The sequence below is a fragment of the Kwoniella mangroviensis genome, assembly GCF_000507465.2.
Source record: "Kwoniella mangroviensis CBS 8507 chromosome 1 map unlocalized Ctg01, whole genome shotgun sequence".
NCBI lineage: Eukaryota > Fungi > Basidiomycota > Tremellomycetes > Tremellales > Cryptococcaceae > Kwoniella > Kwoniella mangrovensis.
The window spans coordinates 2,000,982-2,018,874 of NW_027062533.1; the positions used below are offsets into that span (position 1 = coordinate 2,000,982).

Consider the following 17,893-nt stretch of genomic DNA (forward strand, 5'->3'; position numbering starts at 1 on the left):
TACCCACGTGACCTCACTTCCCGTAGATAGGAGATCTCGGTTATGAGCTGTCCACTGGCGTATGAGTATGAGTACTCGAGTATGAGCCATTTCTATTTCGGTACAGACGAGATAGATAAGAGGTACAATACAAAACATACCTATCATTCACATATCATCATCAACATTACCCTCAACATCACAGTCATCTTCCCACTCCGTTTCCCTCTTTACACCCCACCATCCCGACACTTCCTCTCACCATGCCTCCTCCCTCACCCACCTCGAATGCCCCCACCAACCTTGAAGAGCTCAAGGAACTGTTGAAAGATGATAACAAGGTCAAAGTGGCTGGTGAGCATCGTACTGATAATCATAAGATACCAATGTATTCTCACGACGCCGAGTATCTCATGCTGACCCGGTGGATATGGGGTCTCCTAGGTGTGGATGTCGATGGTGTACTGAGAGGTAAAATCATGTCGAAAGATAAGTTTCTCAGTACAGTCAAAGGCGATGGTTTTGGATTCTGTTCAACGATCTATGGATGGGATAGTAAGTACCTGACTCGTCTTGTCTTGCCGTGCCGCCCTTTCTACATCCTGCGACGGGGATTGTAGAACCGATGGCACATCAGCTGACTACCATTGGATATTGCAGTCCACGATCTAGCGTACACTAAAGAACTCCTCGTGGCCAATTGGTCGAACGGTTATCGAGATTTATGGGCTGTAGTGGACTTATCGACCTACAGACGATTGAAATGGGAGAAGAATATACCTTTCTTCTTATGTAGCTTTATCGTACCAGAGACCAACGAGAAGCTGGTTGCCGATCCCAGAAGTCTGTTGGAGAAGGTTTTGGAAGATCAAGGAGGGAAGGGGTACAAGGCTATGGCAGGAGCTGAGTTTGAGGTTGGTCTCTCTCAGAATCAAAGACCTCTCCAGCCCTCGTACAGAAATTATCTACACTGATGCATCGTCGAAATATCAAGCTGATTGTATGTTGTTTCTTCGTTCGTTAGTACTTCCAATACAAGGAGACCGCCCAGACGTTGGCAGATAAGAACTTTCACAATCTTAAACCGCTCACACCCGGAAGTAAGTCAACTTTACAGTTGGACAACTCTGTGTGAACAGAAACCTAGCTGATCATATCGTTGAAAACAGTGCACGGGTATTCTTTACTTCGACCGACTTTGAACCAAGATTACTTCCATGATCTGTACGATATGGCAGTAGATTTCGGTATAGAGGTAGAAGGCCATCGTGAGTGACTATTGTTTAAACAAGCCCACATGCGTTATTTGCACCCAAATCTCAATCATGAGGAGTATCGGCTGATACCATCTGACCAATTCAGACACTGAGACCGGCCCAGGAGTATTCGAGACTGCATTAGCCTACACCGATGCGGCAAGAATGGCAGATAATGCCTGTCTATTCAAATTAGTAGCTAAATCCGTAGGGATGAAATATGATATCATGCCTACTTTTATGGCTAAACCATGGGGTGATGTGAGTTGGATCACCCTCTAGCTGCAAAGACTCAATGATGTCACTCAGCTGATATGTGGGTGAATAGCTTCCTGGATGTTCAGGGTGAGTTCAATTACTGTGCTCGGCCCGAGGGGGACTCAGAGCTGACAAACTATCTTACAAAGACATATTCACGTTTCACTTCGAGATTCATCGGGTAAGAACATTTTCGCAATAACAGAGGAAGAAGAGAAATCGGGTGGAAGAAAAGATGCAGAATATGATGATGTGAAGTATCTCAGTAAAGAGGCAGAATGGTTTTTAGCTGGTCTACTGGAAGGTATGCCCGATGGTAAGTATACATTGTGTCTTCCAGCTACGTGACGTTGTGATTCCAATGAGTCGAGCTGATATTGAAAAATTCAGTGGTACCGATGTTTTGTCCTACGATCAATTCCTACAAACGTCTGCAAGGTGGTCAGGTGAGCTACTATTGCAGTACGTAAGCGATATGTGTAGCTGATATGTATTTGATTTAGGCAATGTGGGCACCTGATACCGCTTCCTATGGATATGATTCTCGAGCTGCTTCTGTTAGGATATTATCTGGACCTGGAGTTAAGGGGTATGCTACGAGATTTGAAGTGAGAGTACCCGGTGCAGATGTGAGTGTTTACAACCAGACCTCTAGCCATGTGTAAACACTGACTAATGAGATGATTCACAGATGAACCCCTATTACGCCCTTTCCGCTATATTCGCACTTGGTTCCCGAGGCATCAAGAACAAGACTAAGCTACCTTATGGACCCTTGAATTCACCCGGAGTGACTAGAGATACGGTGAAACATTTACCTACATCTTTGGAAGGTGCCGTAGAATCCTTCATGGCGAAGGGAAGCATAGCCAGAGAGGTGTTTGGTGATTACTTTGTGGATCATTACGGAGGTACGAGACAGCACGAGTTGGAAGTTTGGAAGAAAGCTGTTACTGATTGGGAAGGTGGGTAATGTATCCTTCTCTGACCTGCAACCAGAGATAGACAAGCTGATGATAAGCCATGACTTCCTCTTTCTTCTAGTCGCGAGGTATTTCGAGTTGGTCTGATTTCTTTTCTGGGGTTACATGGATTTAGGCTTGCGATCTGATTGCCCTCTATACTCTTCGTACATCTTTCTAGACGTATGCATACATGCCCAAAACAGTGGTACGGTTATTCACTTGTTCGATGGATCAAGTATGAACCGCCGGTTTGACAGATAGTATGACGTGTGTTCATCCGACGTAGTTGTAGTGGAGCTTAAGCTTAAACACTAAAAATCTAGTTCATACAATCTCAATCAGCCTCCCTCCCTCTCTTACAGCTTGTCCACATCCTTCCATCCATTTCTCATTCCGCTCAAACCCAAGCGATCACAGCCAAGTCCCATCGACTCCTTTCTCCATCAGCTAGATTCCACCGTTCATATTGCCGCATCACAACCTGCAAATTTGTAAACCCCCGCGGGACCCCTTTCTCCATTTCTTTGTTCAACGCGGACCCATCATCAGTCCTGGATTAAGGTAGCTTCTAAACACCTGGAACCATAGTTTGGACAACCCAAAAAAATTGATTTTCCTTCTTGCTCCTCTTTTGCTACATCAATACCTCAACAACAACAAGGTATAGAATATATCAAATAAGATGGCTGGTTTACTCGGAGCATACTCTGCTTTCTTGACTAGAAGACCTTTGATAGGAGGTATGGCGTCTTCTGCTGTGAGTGAATGTCTAACCCATCTGTTTCGACGTTCTGTATATGTGTACTTATCTTTGAGGTCGATATAGGTACTCTTTGCTACTGGTGATGGTGAGTGCCAGACGATCAAAGTCCCAACGTTCCACCACTTCATCATTGACAAAGGCTCCATCTCTGCAATCATCCTGGTTCAATTTCAATACATCACGCTGACCGTGCAATCAATCGCCAATAGTCGTAGCTCAACAATTAATTGAGAAGAAAGGTAGTAAACATGATTTCGTCAGAACTGCGTGAGTCAGCACGATACTCTGAAAGGAAGAATGAATCGAATAATTGCTAATCATTCAGTCTTATTTTCCTTTGTATTACCTTTCACTCCCATCGCCTTTTCTCAATATGTTCATGCTGTTTGATGTTTACCTGTCATCAGCCGAATCGTCGTCTGGGGAGGAGGAATCTTCGCGCCTGCCGTAACGGTATGGTTCAGGACTTTGGAAAGATTACCTATCAAAAGTAAATGGCCTGCGACATTCGCTAGAGTGGGGTTGGATCAATTCGTTTTCGCTCCTATCGTACTGACTGGTGAGTGTGCTGTCTACCTATACCTCATGCCGGATACCTTTTCGTCATGCGATCCGCTCAACCTCGTACAGGATGAGTTGTTGATGTGTATATTTTCTTCATTCCTAGGTTTCTTCCACGCTATGACCCTCATGGAAGGTAAGACCCTCGCTGATGCCAGAGCGAAATGGCAAGAGGTGAGTGATTTAATAGAACTTAGTTTGGCGACCGTCCATCTCAATCACAAACTCTTCTTAATTTCACATCCACGGGCACTGTCCGTCTACAGATCCCTCTTGCTCTTGCTCCTCAACTTGTTTCTCCCCTGCTTCCTTCCTCGTCTCCGCGAGTCAGCAGCTGATCTGTATTTCACGATTAGGCTTTCGTGCCTACTTTGAAGGCGAACTGGATGTTGTAAGTATTTCTCTCTACTACTTGACTTCGGTGTCTGCTTGCTGATGTCCGGTCATTCACTCAAATGCACAGGTTCATTCCTTTCCAAACTCTTAACATGGTACGTCTCTTCCTTTTCTCACTTCTACATACGGAATTCACGACACATTAGTCAATAAGCTGACTATACGATGACGAAACCTGCTTTCTGATCGTCTCCGATTTACAGGGTGTAAGTTCTCATCACAGAAATGCCATTGGCATACCAATGATGAGCTAATGATATTACTGAAAACACAGTTCATTCCTCTCCAATATCGACTCTTGGCTATCAACGGAGTCAATATACCATGGAACGCTTTCTTGTCTTTGCAAAATGCTAAACCTAAGCAAGTTGAAAAGGCCGAGGATGATCTCAAGAAGGATTAAGTATTCATGATGAGCAAGGAGTTGGAATGGTTGACAAGAGGAAAGAGCTCTGAAGAACATTTTGGACAATGAGGGAAATGGGTAATAGATCGTGGAGGGAATTGATAAATCACTTAGAATCAAAGATGATAGAAATGTATATAGAGGTTCGTCTGCGTCAACAGCTGTCTATTCTCTGAATCATTGATACGTAAGTCAAGTCAATCGCACGCACATTTCATCATCGTCGTGTTGCTCGTCAACATACGGAACGCACTCATGAACATATGCACAAATGCAATTTATCATAATGTATTTAGTCTACTCTATAAATGACTGTTCGTATAATTACGTAGATGACTTGATTTTATATGATATGTTATCTATAAGGAGCTACCAAGAAAATGAGTGAATGAACGAATTCCATTCGATTCACTTGGTATCGTAAGAAACGTACTGGATAAAGCAATAAAAACCCAAATATAAAATGGATAGCAAAAAAGAAAAAAAAAAAGATACCAAAACGAAACAATCTTGATCATTGTCTCTGTGTCTGTCTATTTTTCATATACTGTATATCACCCTTGATTGAAACCTTCCAAGAATTTTCTTTCTCTAGATTACCGTCGGACTGATGAATCCCTCTTGGCTAACCCCTGACCACCTTCCACGACTGCTCCAACAGTCTCAGCACTATCACCATTGTTTCCTGAGGTAGCTGTACCTTGACCTTGATTGGGTTTACGTCGGATCGCCTTATCGTCACGTTGTTTACGCATCCATGCGCCCTAATGTATTGGATGGTAGATGTCAGTATAGTGATTTTGCTCAACTCCTGATGGAGACAGTTCTCTATGCTTCACTTTGCATTATACCCCTCTTTGAATTTCTATATTTCTATAACCGCACGAAACCTTTCCTTTTCATCTTGACTACTGAACACTATTCGGCTCATCTTTTACTTTCCCAGAACAAGACACATGTTGTGACTCAACGTCTCGATATCCATCCACCTCTCATCATGCAAAATTCCTTTTTTTCCAAGCTTATCATAAAGAATAAAACAACCACTCACATCCTTAGGTCTCCTCTTCCTAGCCCAAGATTCTTCCAAAGCCCTCTGTTCCGCTATCCTCCTCTCTAATCCTTTCCTATCATCAAACACCGGTCCGCCCACCCTGAACTCCCCGGGATTCGCAATCGCCTCAGTAGGTGTTGGTGATCCGACACCAGAGAGTGAATCAGGAAGGGGCTCGTGATACCCTACTCCTGCTAAGGCTGAGAAGAATACTATTGTACAACTGTTCAGGTACAAGTTGTCAGTATTCAACACGAGATATCCAATTCGCGGAAGAAGAAAGAGAGACGATGGCAATGATGAAATGTGATGTTTTGAAGGGAGAGAGAGGTTAAGAATTCATTATATCTCTCTTCTTCTATTGAACGTCACTCTTCCTTCCTTCTTCGGAAATATGATTGTCTTGCACATCCCCTGACTTATTCGTCTGTATCTACCAGACCCATCGTATCGAGATAATAATATGACTCATCACTCATCACTCACCTAAAGAAAACCAACAAAAACGGTAAATTCCCTCTCCTAACAGCTCTCATGAACCTCGCTCCGATAGCTTTCCCAACCCTCTGAGGCGTCAGACTACTCCATCCCCCTCCTGGCTGTATCCCAGAACCAGAACCGGAACCAGAGAGCGACTTGTCTAACGCTATGGGACCGTTCGAGTGGGGTATGGGCACATCATTGTTGAATCCGAATGTCGGTCTGGTAGGTGATGGACTAGGTGATCTCTGTGTTAAACTACTTGGATTTGAGATATTCGTACTGCTAGGTCGACCAGCTTCGGCTGATATGTATGTTGAAGCGTTTCGTGAATGACCATGACCATGACCATTTGCGTTCGTGCCGGATGAAGAGGATGTAAGTGGAAGAGATGATGACATGACGCGTGTTTTCAGTCGGAGGAGATGAGGATGGAAAGGATGAAAGGGTATATTATATCTTTGCCTGCAAAGATTGGTTAAGTCGTGCGTTCACGTGTATGAATGTATGTGTAACCCTCTGGAGGGTGCTGAGTCTTTGACTAGGACAGTCTACTGTCTATTGTTGATATGTAATGATGATAATAAGAGAACGAAATTGTTGCTTGTTGATCGACTGATGTTGTTGGTGAATTCTGATACAACCTACCTCACCTTGCCTTACTACGCAGGATTTTTACATTTGGTTGTGGCGTAAAGCTTGGTATTTCGATTACGTATTACCCTGAGAGGGTATACGGTAACATCAGTATAGTCTCGGGCAAAAGGTTGTAGCAACCTGCCAGTACAGTCGCATCGCTGCAACAGTCTTGGACTAGGAGCATAATGTAATCCTATCGGTTCAGAATTAGTACTGACAGCTGCACGTACCATCTTGTTATCCGGACAGGAGTAGATTTTGAGACTTTGAACCGCTGACTGCGCGTTGTTATGCTGCTGCTGCTGCGCACGGCGTGGCGGATGGAAGATCAACACAGATCACCCCTGTCCCGTTCTTCATACAACATAGGGAATCTGTAGGAAGAGCCTCAGTGTCTACTATGAAGTTGATTCTTCTGGATCAAGTGGTCGCAAATGCTGGCATCCCATAAGTCCTTGATAAGATGAGGTACGCAAGCAGATGCTACAGTCCTCCGCGTCCCGACTGTTCTTCTCGATTCTCAACTTCGAATGTTAAGCGGACGTGGGAAGAGCAGTCTGGACGTTCCTGACTTTGAATATTGCAATATTGCTGTCCAGATTACCAGTCCTCAGTGGTCACCATGTCAGCTACCTTTTATACAATTCAGTATGCGGTGATGCAGTCCTTTGTAAAATACCGGATAGGTACGCAAGTCGGAATGGCCTAACAAGATAGGAAATTCACTGGCGCAATTGACTATGCACTTTATATGCAGATGGTGGGGAATAGGAAGGTAGAAAATTGGATGAGATTCCTCGTTCACAGTACATATGACAGACTCATCGTGGATCAACGATCAACAATTCCGTGTGAAAACGGATTTCGAAGGAGGAGGTGAGCTGTACAGTATCGTACCAAGATAAGTAGAAAAGGATGAACAAGAGAAAACAATTACGACCAATTGTAAATGCTGTTTGAATCTTCTGAAACCGTTTGGAGCGGAACTGATCTATGATCTACCGATTTGTGTAATAAAGATATTAGATGAAATTGAAGAATGGACACAACAATACTTGACATCATCTAGTATTGTTTCATTGAACACAGACCTGACCCCCACTCCATGTACCAATCCGAGTCTGAGGGCTCAGTCGACATCCTCTCGTATCAGGCTTGAACAAACAGATACAAGTAAGAACAAAAGTTTGTTACCAGCTTATATACCCGAGCTCCCTTCTTGGTTTACCGGGAGATTGGATGATACCTGTACTATGCCCAAAGTGAGCCCATCCTTGAAAGGGAAGTCAAAAGACATACCAAAGATACATTATGTGAGCGACACGGGTCTGCACTCATCCTCAGCATCGAATAGTGGAAAAGAAGATCCTAAAGATAAAATTGATCGTGTATCCGTATCCACTGAAAGCCATCTCTCCATGATTGGCAGCTTTAACGTCACTCCCTTACCATGTGGACACCCCCACCCCGTGTACAGTGGCTCTATGGTGGGTTTTTGGAAATTTTCAGAAGGCTGCAGTGCTTGCATATATTCAGATAGAGCCTTGGAAATTGTCATGTGGGTAAAAGAGCACTGTACTACCTCGGCATATGACTTGTATGCATGCATGAATTAGTGAAAAGACGGGCAGGACCTAGTCAAAGTTCTCTCAGCCAAAATTTTGGCTGAGGAAATTTTGATCCGTGATCATGTCACACACAGGCTTCATGCATGCGCTTGAGGCATAGGATGGGTTACCATACTTAGGGTCTATCCATATACCAAATTCTAAGGCTCTAGAACAAGGGATGCATGTTTAATAAAGAGATGAAATATCGGAAAACCTCACTGTAGAGCCACTGTACACAAGGTGGGGGTGTCCAGAAGGTAGGTGAGTGACGTTACCTTCGAGGATGATCCTTGTTTCCCTTCGTATCAAATCCCAAAATTGGATTCTGCTTCATCCTCAGGCCCGCCTGTCTCACCGACACAGATGACAAATACGGATCTGTCAAAATCAACTTACATCCTCAACGACTTACCGGCCCACTTTCATACTCTGAGTGAAGATGGTTTGCCTGATTGGCAGAAACAGACACGGTTAAAGGATAAAAATCAAGAGATTATAAGTACTTTGAGTGAAGCTCAGGATGCTATGAATTCTGTCATCCAGAGTGAATTTTGCAACACGAATAATCAAAGTGATATAGAGGGGGAACTGGACTTTTCGTTATCTGGAGTATGTAGCGATAAAGCAGGGAATCAGAATACAACAGGTACTCGTATAACCGATTTTCAAATGCAACATCTCGATAATTTGATTGACCCTAATCTTGATCTCAATACCAATACTAGTCTGGATTTTGAACTTGATTTTAACGATTGGATTGATCTCAATTCCTCGAGTGAATTGTGTTCCTCCAACCGCGATCTCGAAGTAATCTCTAGACCAACTTCCACATGCGCCACCACCGCGACGCAACAAGGTAAGAAATCAGATACGGACTCGATATCGATCACAAACGATAACACGACGATCCCCTCGTTTGAGGCTTGTCTGTTCGAATTTGAATTACGTCCATCAACGACTCTGGCACATGATGCAGTTCCAGCACCAATTCGAGCACGAAAGAGTGAGACTAGTATCCAGGAAGCATCATCCACCAGAAGAGGTAGCAAGAGGAAGGCGGATACGATGGGGGGATACAGGGGAAATCAGACCAAAAAGAGTTCGCGACCATCTCCGCAGGGGAAACGGAACCCCAAAAGTTCACGACGTAGTTGCAATTCCAAATCGAAACTTATGTCAAAGAAATCCGTTTCATTCGGCGATCATGATCGTTATTCTACAGAGGGTGTACTTCGAGTGTGACGGAGAGGCCATGACCATCGGCTGTGTTAAGGAGATGAAGCCTTCAGGCTTGGATATGCACGGAAAATGCAGTCCGTATGATATTTGTTGGTCAATCAAGTTGCTTCTTCGATGTTCTGAACCGAGATGTTCATGGTGTAGACTCGATTCTGATGGAAACCTCCTTCCCTCTGTGACACATGACCGAGATCGAGAAAGGGGATATGACCGAGTCCATCAAGATATAATACTTCTTATATAATACTTCTTATATAATACTTCTTACGATATGCATCAGAGCATCATTTCCCATACACTTTTCCTTTCATCTCACCCCTTCATCATTCCTGTACTCATACATCCCCGACCTCATCCGACTCTGGATCCCACCTGACAGCCTCCACACTTTTAACACAAAGTTCGAAATACCCTTCTCTCTCTTCCTGTCCGCTTGTCACCTCGTCAATCCCACCATTACGGGCAGTCGAGGCAGGTGTTTTCTCGGTCGTACCCCCTCCTACTCTATGATATCCTGTAGTTGGTGAGCCAGTAGATCTCCTTGGTATTTGCGTTTGAGCCTGCGCCGATGTGGGAGGTTGATCCTCTTCCAAAAGAGCTTTCAATTCCTTATCATCCTCTACCTCACTAGCATCCGATTTACCCCATCCGCCCAACCTGAAAGACTTCAACAGACCCTGTTGGCTCTGAGTCGGGGCAGAGGGCCCATCGTCCCCTCTATCCCTACCTAATAGGGCAAAACCTATAGTTCGTATGGACGATTTGGGCATCGGTATAGGGGAATGCGATATGACACCTTTTTTGATTAGGACGAATGACGAGAGGGGAAGGTAGAGAGTGGAGAATGATGTGGGTTGGGAAGGGAAGGCGAATGGATCTAAAGGTATTTTAGATGATGAGGATGAAGGGGTGGGTGGAAGTTCGAGTCGATGTTGAAAGACATCTGATCTGTGGTGGTGCGAAACGGTTAGTTAGTTTGCTTGATTGATTGAGGATCAGAAGAGATCGATTGTGCGAAGGGATCAATTCAAACGAAGATCATAGAGGTATATGGTTTGAAAAACTGGGAACTGAGAATAGGTGTACATCCAGCTGGATGACTGGAAATGAGAACGATAGATCGAGATAAACGATTGATTAAAAGATATAAGCATCAAGCTTACTTGGGTCTACCATCAATACCAATGTTGAGGACCCATCTATTCCTCCAACCCTCCCAACCTCGATAACCCACTTTGACTTTTAGATGACTATACAATTCCAAATCCCAATTATCCTGACCGAACAAAGTGGGTTTAGAGATATTCCTGAATCCCGCATATCCCGTTCGGATTTGACCTAATTTGCTTTGTGGGATTTTCGTCGACAGGTATCCATAGAATGCCATATGTGAGTAACTTGATTCTGCGCCTTCATCATCACCATTCGAAGTGGGTGGTGGAGGTGAAGAAGGGGCGGAGGAAGAAGAAGGGATGAGAGCGAGATTACAAGTAGATAGACCCCCAACTTCGATATCTGAACCTAATCCGAATTGATCGATCTTGTCCACAGGGGGATGAGACGAGTCGAATGAGAATATTGTGGATGGTAATGCTGTAGGAGTGGGTTCACTCTGTACCACTATATCACAGACGAATGATCAGATCAGTTAAGACTCTTGTGATACACTGTGCATAGAGCGACCCACCCTTTGCAGTGCTTCGACGCAGGAGATCGATGGATCGGCCGAGATATGACTTGAGAGGTGTCGACATTGTGTAAAGGGGATCAACGGGGGATCTCTGACGATGCGACGATGCAGTCAGAGGGGATTGAAGGCCCTCGTACTACTGAGGTTCAAACTGAGTCTAGGACTGCTTGGGGTGATCTTGAGTTGAGCCTGTTATGGGGTTATCTCATGGACGAGTGAACATGAGTTCGTCGAAGTGGATCATACTCGAATTCGCAAATGAGTGAGTAGTCCAAAGTACTCGTAAGCGGAGTTCACCGATACAAGTCGCACTAAGACCGCAGTGGGATATCCGCACCTAACAAACGAGTCTAAACTGGGTCGACTCATCTTACCCTGAACCCAAGCGTCATTCATCTGTCCAATCTGTCCGTCCACCCTCCTCATCGACACTTCCCCCCACCTACCTACCACACTCCATAGTCCACTCATCTTCACCATTGCGGTCACCATTTTCGTCATCACTGTCACCGGCGGCAACGATACAGATCGGCATCCATCAGATAGGAAACATCCGTGTCAACAGCCCAAATATTATATCGAAGCAATCACACCGTACTCGTGCAAGATTCGACTCGTGGAAACGCACTCTCAACGCTTGGCGCACGCCCCGCTTACTCGATCTCACTTTCCCATCATCATCATCCCTCATTCCCATAAACATCTGTTATCATCACAAACAACTCTACATAGATAGAAGCAAATAGACCTACACAGATATCAAGGGAACAGATTATCATATCCATATATAGGGACTGGTCAAATTTTTAACCTGTCAAACGCCGTCGCAGAATTCACCGTTACTATTTCCCTGGGCACCTTTGACAAGAAATCTATTCCACTATCCTTTCATCTCATTTCCTACCATCTCGGCTCATCCTCAGTGATCCAGCAATCCAGCAATCGATAATCGGCATCCAACTTAGATCATACCTTTGATCGAATTTTATAGAACAACGAGTCTAGACAGAAACACTGGAATATAGTCACTGTAAACCACCATTATCAATCATCTTTACTTTCCTTCATTCTTTCCTATCTCGACAACTTTATAGACGGTAGACACAATGTCGTCACCGCCTCAACTCGATTCTTTGAAAATTGACGATTCGCCCGATGTGGTCGCTCGTGACTTTTCACCTAGAGCAGCAACACCAACAGATCCAGAAGAAAGCGAGTCATCACCTACAGCACCCACGACAGCTCACCCACCACCCGCAGCACCAGTAAATGGTGTAGATCAACCGAATGGAGATGTTGTTAGTCCCTCATCAGCATCGCCCTCAGCCTTACCCCGTCCTCCCCCACCACAAAGTATCACATCCGCACCTGTCCTCCCCAGTAGTTCCACCGGTTCAAGACCTGCAGCGACCGCTGTGGGCGGTCGACCCGGCGCAGCGAGAGGTGGTATGCCCATGCCTATGGGTATGAGGGGTGCAGCGGGCAAGGGTGCAGGTCCAATGCAGACGAAGATGTTACCGAGTTTACAAGCTAAGATGGACAAGGTGAGTGAACATTATCCAAACAGATGATTCCCCCTCACCACGAGACCCCATATCGCACCAACTTTCTTTCACTTTTCAAATGGCTCTCTCGCTATGTACTGTCATATGCTGACGGTATCCCTTCACTCGTAGATCGCCGCATCAAGACAAGGACCACCAGGAGGCGCCACCTCCCCCAGCGGTGGATTCGGCCCCGACCCAAATGCCACCTCCATGGGGGCTCTGTTACGATCTCAAGCCTTGCGACCCCAGGGTCAAGGTTCTTCTACGCCTGCTGCTGCAGGTCCAAATTCAGGTCCATTCGGCTTAGCGGCCAGAAGAGCAGCGGGAGGAGGCGGAGGTCCACCTAGACCCAATCTCGGTATGATGGGAATGGGAGCGAGCTCACCAGCGGGTATGAATCGAGGTGCGGGAGTAGCAGGAAGGAGGATGGGTCCCCCGGGTGGACTGACATTGAGCGGTATGAAGGGAGCACCCAAAGAGGAGAATAGTAAATTTAGTGATTTCAAGACGATTATGTGAGTGGACCTGTTTTCTTCCCCCAACTATGTTTCGCTCTATCATCTCCTGGACATCATGAGGGTCATTCCCAACTTCAGCATCATATGAGTTAATCGCTGACACACGCTCTTTCGACGTCCATAGGGACCCCTCTGGATCGCTCAAATTCTCATCGAAAGCCGTCCTCACAGCCAAAGGTGTCGATTTTGCTGATGGGGCTTCTTTCAAAATTAACATGGACGAAATTGAAGTATTGGGTGAATTAGGTAAAGGAAATTACGGATCTGTGCATAAGGTGTTCCATCGACCCACAAACGTCGGAATGGCTATGAAGGTGGGTTATACTTTTCTTGTCAACCTCCATGGCTCATTGCATGGTGCACCTCCTGGGGTCTTATGCCGATCGAGTCGAGATGTTAGTCTGAATTATACTGACAATCTCTCATTCATTTCTACAGGAAATTCGATTAGAACTTGACGAATCGAAGCTCAATGGAATCATAATGGAACTTGACATTTTACATCGAGCGGTTGCACCTGAGATCGTCGAGTTCTTCGGAGCATTCACCATTGAATCGTGTGTGTATTACTGTATGGAATACATGGACGCCGGTTCACTAGATACTCTAACTGGAGGAGGTGTATTGGCGAAAGATCAAGACACACAGACGAATGGTGGAACAACAAGTGCTCAAGAGAGAGTACCGGAAGATGTGCTGAGGAGGATCACAGCTAGTATGATCAGGGGATTGAAGTTTTTGAAAGATGAGTTGCAGATTATGCACAGAGGTGAGTTGAGATTTCCACGCAACCGTTTCGACATCCCGCTCCAATGCTGGAAACACGATCCAGACAGGCGGATCACTATGGGCGATTGCTGACGATTGTTTTTGGAAAACGGCAGACGTAAAACCTACCAACGTGCTTATCAACAAGAAAGGTGAAGTGAAATTATGTGATTTCGGAGTGTCAGGTCAGTTGGAGAAGAGTTTGGCAAAGACGAATATTGGTTGTCAGAGTTACATGGCTGTGAGTTGGCGATGGTTGACAAAGTTCCGTATGTGCCAAGTACTGATTTTGGTAACTTCACACGTATAGCCCGAAAGAATCAAATCCGAAACCGCCAATCAGAATCCGACATATACCGTTTCTTCGGATGTGTGGTCAGTAGGATTATCAATCATCGAATTGGCCAAAGGATGTTATCCATATCCACCCGAGACGTATTCGAATGTATTCGCACAATTACAAGCGATTGTAAATGGTGCTCCGCCTACCCTACCTCCGGGATATAGTGATGATGCGAATGATTTCGTTGCCAAGTGGTAAGCGTCATTGTCTTCATTGATCTGATCTTACCCCATTTTTCATGATCTGTCACATTAAGGCTGACGCTGATTGCGATGCGTTCCTTTTTCGTCCTCCAGTCTGATGAAAGATCCCAATCAACGTCCGACGTACGCTCAGCTACTCGAACATCCATTCTTAGTTGCCGATAAGGATGCGGAAGTAGATATGGTAGGATGGGTAGCAGCTGCTTTGGAGAGGAGGGCTGCCAGAGGGATAAGTACGTTGAATCCTATTCAGGCGTAACTCCCCAGGCAAAAAAGAGAGTACAAAACGAGGAAGAAGAAGACGTAAAGCCATAACGACATGCTTTAATGATGCCGATATCCAACAATATAATTTCAACTCTTCCGCTTTTCCACCTCCTGATTTCAACTACGCGAAAATGACGTTATTGGGAAAGATACACTCGGGTACACTGTGTATCTATATGTCATCTACCCACTTCAATTATCCCTTACTCATCATTCCACCGGATCGAATCACAACAAGAACTTGCAGAAGAGATTGCTCAGCTGAACCGATTTAGGAGGGAGTGCGTATGATGAAGGGTCAATGAATAGTGAAAATCCAGGTTTAGTGAACGAGAAGGAAAGGAGGAAAGGGAGTCGAGCGAAATTAAAGAAGCAAAAGAATTTGTCAAGCGTGAATGGATATAGTCGTCAGTCATTGATAACGACAACAACAATAATAATAACACCTCAATCATTCCTATCCAATCCAAACCATAATACTTATATAACGAATAACACGTTCTCACCCCAGATGAAATGTCGGTACCCAATTTCAAGTAACTTACGAGAGCAAGTCTCAAATAAGAAAATCAGAATGTCATGAAGATTATAGTAAGAAGTATCGAGCGAAAACAAGTCAGATATAACATATATACAAGCTTAGGAATGAGAACAAAGGCTCCCTTCAGAGAAGGTTGTCTGGGAATGAAGTAACATGGGAAGTATGCAAAATGTGTAACACGATCTTATCAAACAGGTACACGTGAATTATACATCATAGTGAAAGGTCGTACCCGACGCCCAAGTGTACCAATAGATCGCCTCTGTACTACCATGTCATCTTTTCCGTTCGCACTGTGATTAGGGTCGTGTTACAAACTATTACAAGCTGGAAGTGCAAGATACCATCAACGCAAGATCCCAATACCAAAAGTCGATGACTTTCATTCACTTCATATATACATATAATATTCAAAACGACCTAGTAAGTGAAAGTATCAGAGACATAAGACTGCATTGTATAGTACGACTTACTGTCAACAGGCTCTTTAGCTTTTTCAAAGCTTTTCAGTCCCGGAATCGTATGATGAGAAGGCTCACATGGCAGAAGACAGCCTGATGGCAGAGGACAGCTACTGGCAGCGCTTTCAGATCTTCATCTCTTCGGTTGAAGGAGGGATATCGCTCACCAAACTGAGTTTGTGATCGAGTCCATGTTTGTAGCTTTTCTCATCGCCTGTCGGCTATTGCCTCTTCTACTGTTCCTCCAGACCCGGTGGTGCCCTCCGTTGAGCTCGTAACGTTCTCTGTGGATGAACCGACACTTTCCATGCTCCCTTGTGATTGTGGTGGTATACACTTCCCAAGATATCTCACTCCCTCCTGCATTGCGACTGGTGAAACTGCGCTCGACAGAAATGGGATACCCAACTTTATGATGTTCGTGTGAAATAGGTGGTAATTTATTGAACAAGCCCACCCACAGCAAGCCCGTTCCGAAATTGTTCATTCCCAATCCCTGATTGATCTGAATTACTTCATGGACTAGCTTCAAGGAATCATCTGATAGATTATTGTCGTTCCCAGTGTCAGGATTGTAAGTGGGTATGCCATCTAAAGCCCAACCAAAATCGATCTTTCCGTGCCCTTGTCCATCTTCGTCGATGTACCCGATGGGATCGAAGTCGTCAGGGGGATCCAGCCAATCTGGTTCTTCTTCTTGTCCTCCTTGTTCTTGACTGTGACAATCCTCAGAGGAGCCCGACGAAGAACGGAAAGTTACGTGAGATTCGGCATTTGGATCTGGATCACCTTCGCCTTCGCCTGGGGGTCCAGGTCGGAATGGTCCTGGAGAGCGAGATTTGTTCAGGGCGTAGTATAGAAGGGGTTTACCTGGGATCAAGGTGAGGAGACGACCGTTATGGTTGAATGGGATTAATGTGGAAGTGGGAGTGGGAGCGGGAGTGAGAGTGAAGGACGACATGATTGTTGACTGTGGAGTTGAGTCGAAGTGGAAGCTGAAGTCGATAAAGGTGAAGATTCATCTATTTGTCAGGTCAGGCTTGATGATGGTCAAAACAACAATGACGTCCACATTACTCAGCTCACTTGATAGATTGGTGATGGTATCCAAGAGTGTATTCATACTCGTACACGTACTCGTGCTCCACGTATGAAACTCACCCGGAACATGTGGGAGAATGTCTCATCCCATCGCTTCCTAGTCTTATCCGAATGAGAAACAAAATGACGATACTTCACGATTCAGCACCTGCCGTCGCATATCGATTAGGTCATAGGTGAGCGTCATTCTCAAATGTCTCCCTCGTTACATGTTTTGAATTGAGCCAAGTGAGTAGAGATATTGTGAGACCACCAAATCACTGCAATTACACTAATGCTGAAACTCGGCAGTAATGCATACGCATACCTCAATCCTGGCGTCAGATAGGTTATTAGTCAATCCCCAACGTCAACGAAGGTCAAACAGCGCAAATGATTCGACTGAACGGAATGCTTTTTGTTTCACTCCATTCCGTTGCGATCTGCCGAGAGAGGTGTCGTGTGTATTTCTATATATGTATGTATGTATATGAAACCAAGGCGATGTGATCCATGGAGAGTCCGGTCCGTCAGTCGCCTCGTCATTCGTACATACTACTGTACTGTGATTGTAGTCAAGATCCTTATGCAAAGGTTGGCTGATCGTTACTTACGTGCAGTTATAGAATTTTTGGAAAATCAGTCCCGTCCTATCCGACGCCTTCTTCCCCCTTGGCCTTCGCGTGAATCACTTTTGCTTTCGCTTGCTTTTTTGGGGTCATCAAGTCTGCTCGGCCTTACATTTCGGAGAGTGTGAGAAGCAACATTTGATTTTAGTGCAGGGACAACCTATACCAAACATTCCGTTGGCATATGTAGCGTAGCGTTTGTAGATACAGTGGGAAAGCGATCGGACATCGTTTCGCCGT

General features: G+C 45.0%; 7 protein-coding genes across 7 annotated transcripts; 4 read left to right on the forward strand and 3 right to left on the reverse strand.

Annotated features, from left to right (window-relative positions):
- Positions 1-242: 242 nt before the first annotated feature.
- I203_100735 (uncharacterized protein) lies at positions 243-2,563 on the forward strand (the record flags this gene model as incomplete). Its single annotated transcript, XM_019149991.2, has 12 exons — positions 243-333; positions 424-534; positions 640-893; positions 1,004-1,079; positions 1,149-1,247; positions 1,342-1,496; positions 1,564-1,580; positions 1,643-1,809; positions 1,884-1,939; positions 1,997-2,122; positions 2,185-2,458; positions 2,538-2,563. 12 exons carry the CDS (start codon positions 243-245, stop codon positions 2,561-2,563), a joined length of 1,452 nt encoding a protein of 483 aa, XP_019000687.2.
- Positions 2,564-3,140: 577 nt separating this feature from the next.
- Positions 3,141-4,581, forward strand: I203_100736 (protein SYM1; the record flags this gene model as incomplete). The annotated part of the gene is made up of 8 exons (XM_019149990.1): positions 3,141-3,215; positions 3,285-3,306; positions 3,431-3,488; positions 3,629-3,780; positions 3,889-3,956; positions 4,139-4,173; positions 4,246-4,273; positions 4,453-4,581. The coding sequence occupies 8 exons, from the start codon at positions 3,141-3,143 to the stop codon at positions 4,579-4,581; spliced, it is 567 nt and encodes a 188-aa protein (XP_019000686.1).
- A 599-nt stretch (positions 4,582-5,180) lies between these two features.
- Positions 5,181-6,519, reverse strand: I203_100737 (uncharacterized protein; the record flags this gene model as incomplete). Its single annotated transcript, XM_019149989.1, has 3 exons — positions 5,181-5,348; positions 5,636-5,861; positions 6,125-6,519. The coding sequence occupies 3 exons, from the start codon at positions 6,517-6,519 to the stop codon at positions 5,181-5,183; spliced, it is 789 nt and encodes a 262-aa protein (XP_019000685.1).
- Positions 6,520-8,730: 2,211 nt separating this feature from the next.
- I203_100738 (uncharacterized protein) lies at positions 8,731-9,609 on the forward strand (the record flags this gene model as incomplete). Its single annotated transcript, XM_019149988.1, has 1 exon — positions 8,731-9,609. One exon carries the CDS (start codon positions 8,731-8,733, stop codon positions 9,607-9,609), a length of 879 nt encoding a protein of 292 aa, XP_019000684.1.
- Positions 9,610-9,941: 332 nt separating this feature from the next.
- On the reverse strand, positions 9,942-11,360 carry I203_100739 (uncharacterized protein; the record flags this gene model as incomplete). The annotated part of the gene is made up of 3 exons (XM_019149987.1): positions 9,942-10,554; positions 10,770-11,226; positions 11,294-11,360. The coding sequence occupies 3 exons, from the start codon at positions 11,358-11,360 to the stop codon at positions 9,942-9,944; spliced, it is 1,137 nt and encodes a 378-aa protein (XP_019000683.1).
- A 1,042-nt stretch (positions 11,361-12,402) lies between these two features.
- On the forward strand, positions 12,403-14,934 carry I203_100740 (uncharacterized protein; the record flags this gene model as incomplete). Its single annotated transcript, XM_065516713.1, has 8 exons — positions 12,403-12,840; positions 12,973-13,358; positions 13,486-13,675; positions 13,800-13,980; positions 14,038-14,130; positions 14,246-14,370; positions 14,440-14,666; positions 14,769-14,934. 8 exons carry the CDS (start codon positions 12,403-12,405, stop codon positions 14,932-14,934), a joined length of 1,806 nt encoding a protein of 601 aa, XP_065373531.1.
- Positions 14,935-16,151: 1,217 nt separating this feature from the next.
- I203_100741 (uncharacterized protein) lies at positions 16,152-16,905 on the reverse strand (the record flags this gene model as incomplete). Its single annotated transcript, XM_019149985.1, has 2 exons — positions 16,152-16,228; positions 16,299-16,905. The coding sequence occupies 2 exons, from the start codon at positions 16,903-16,905 to the stop codon at positions 16,152-16,154; spliced, it is 684 nt and encodes a 227-aa protein (XP_019000681.1).
- Positions 16,906-17,893: the final 988 nt, after the last annotated feature.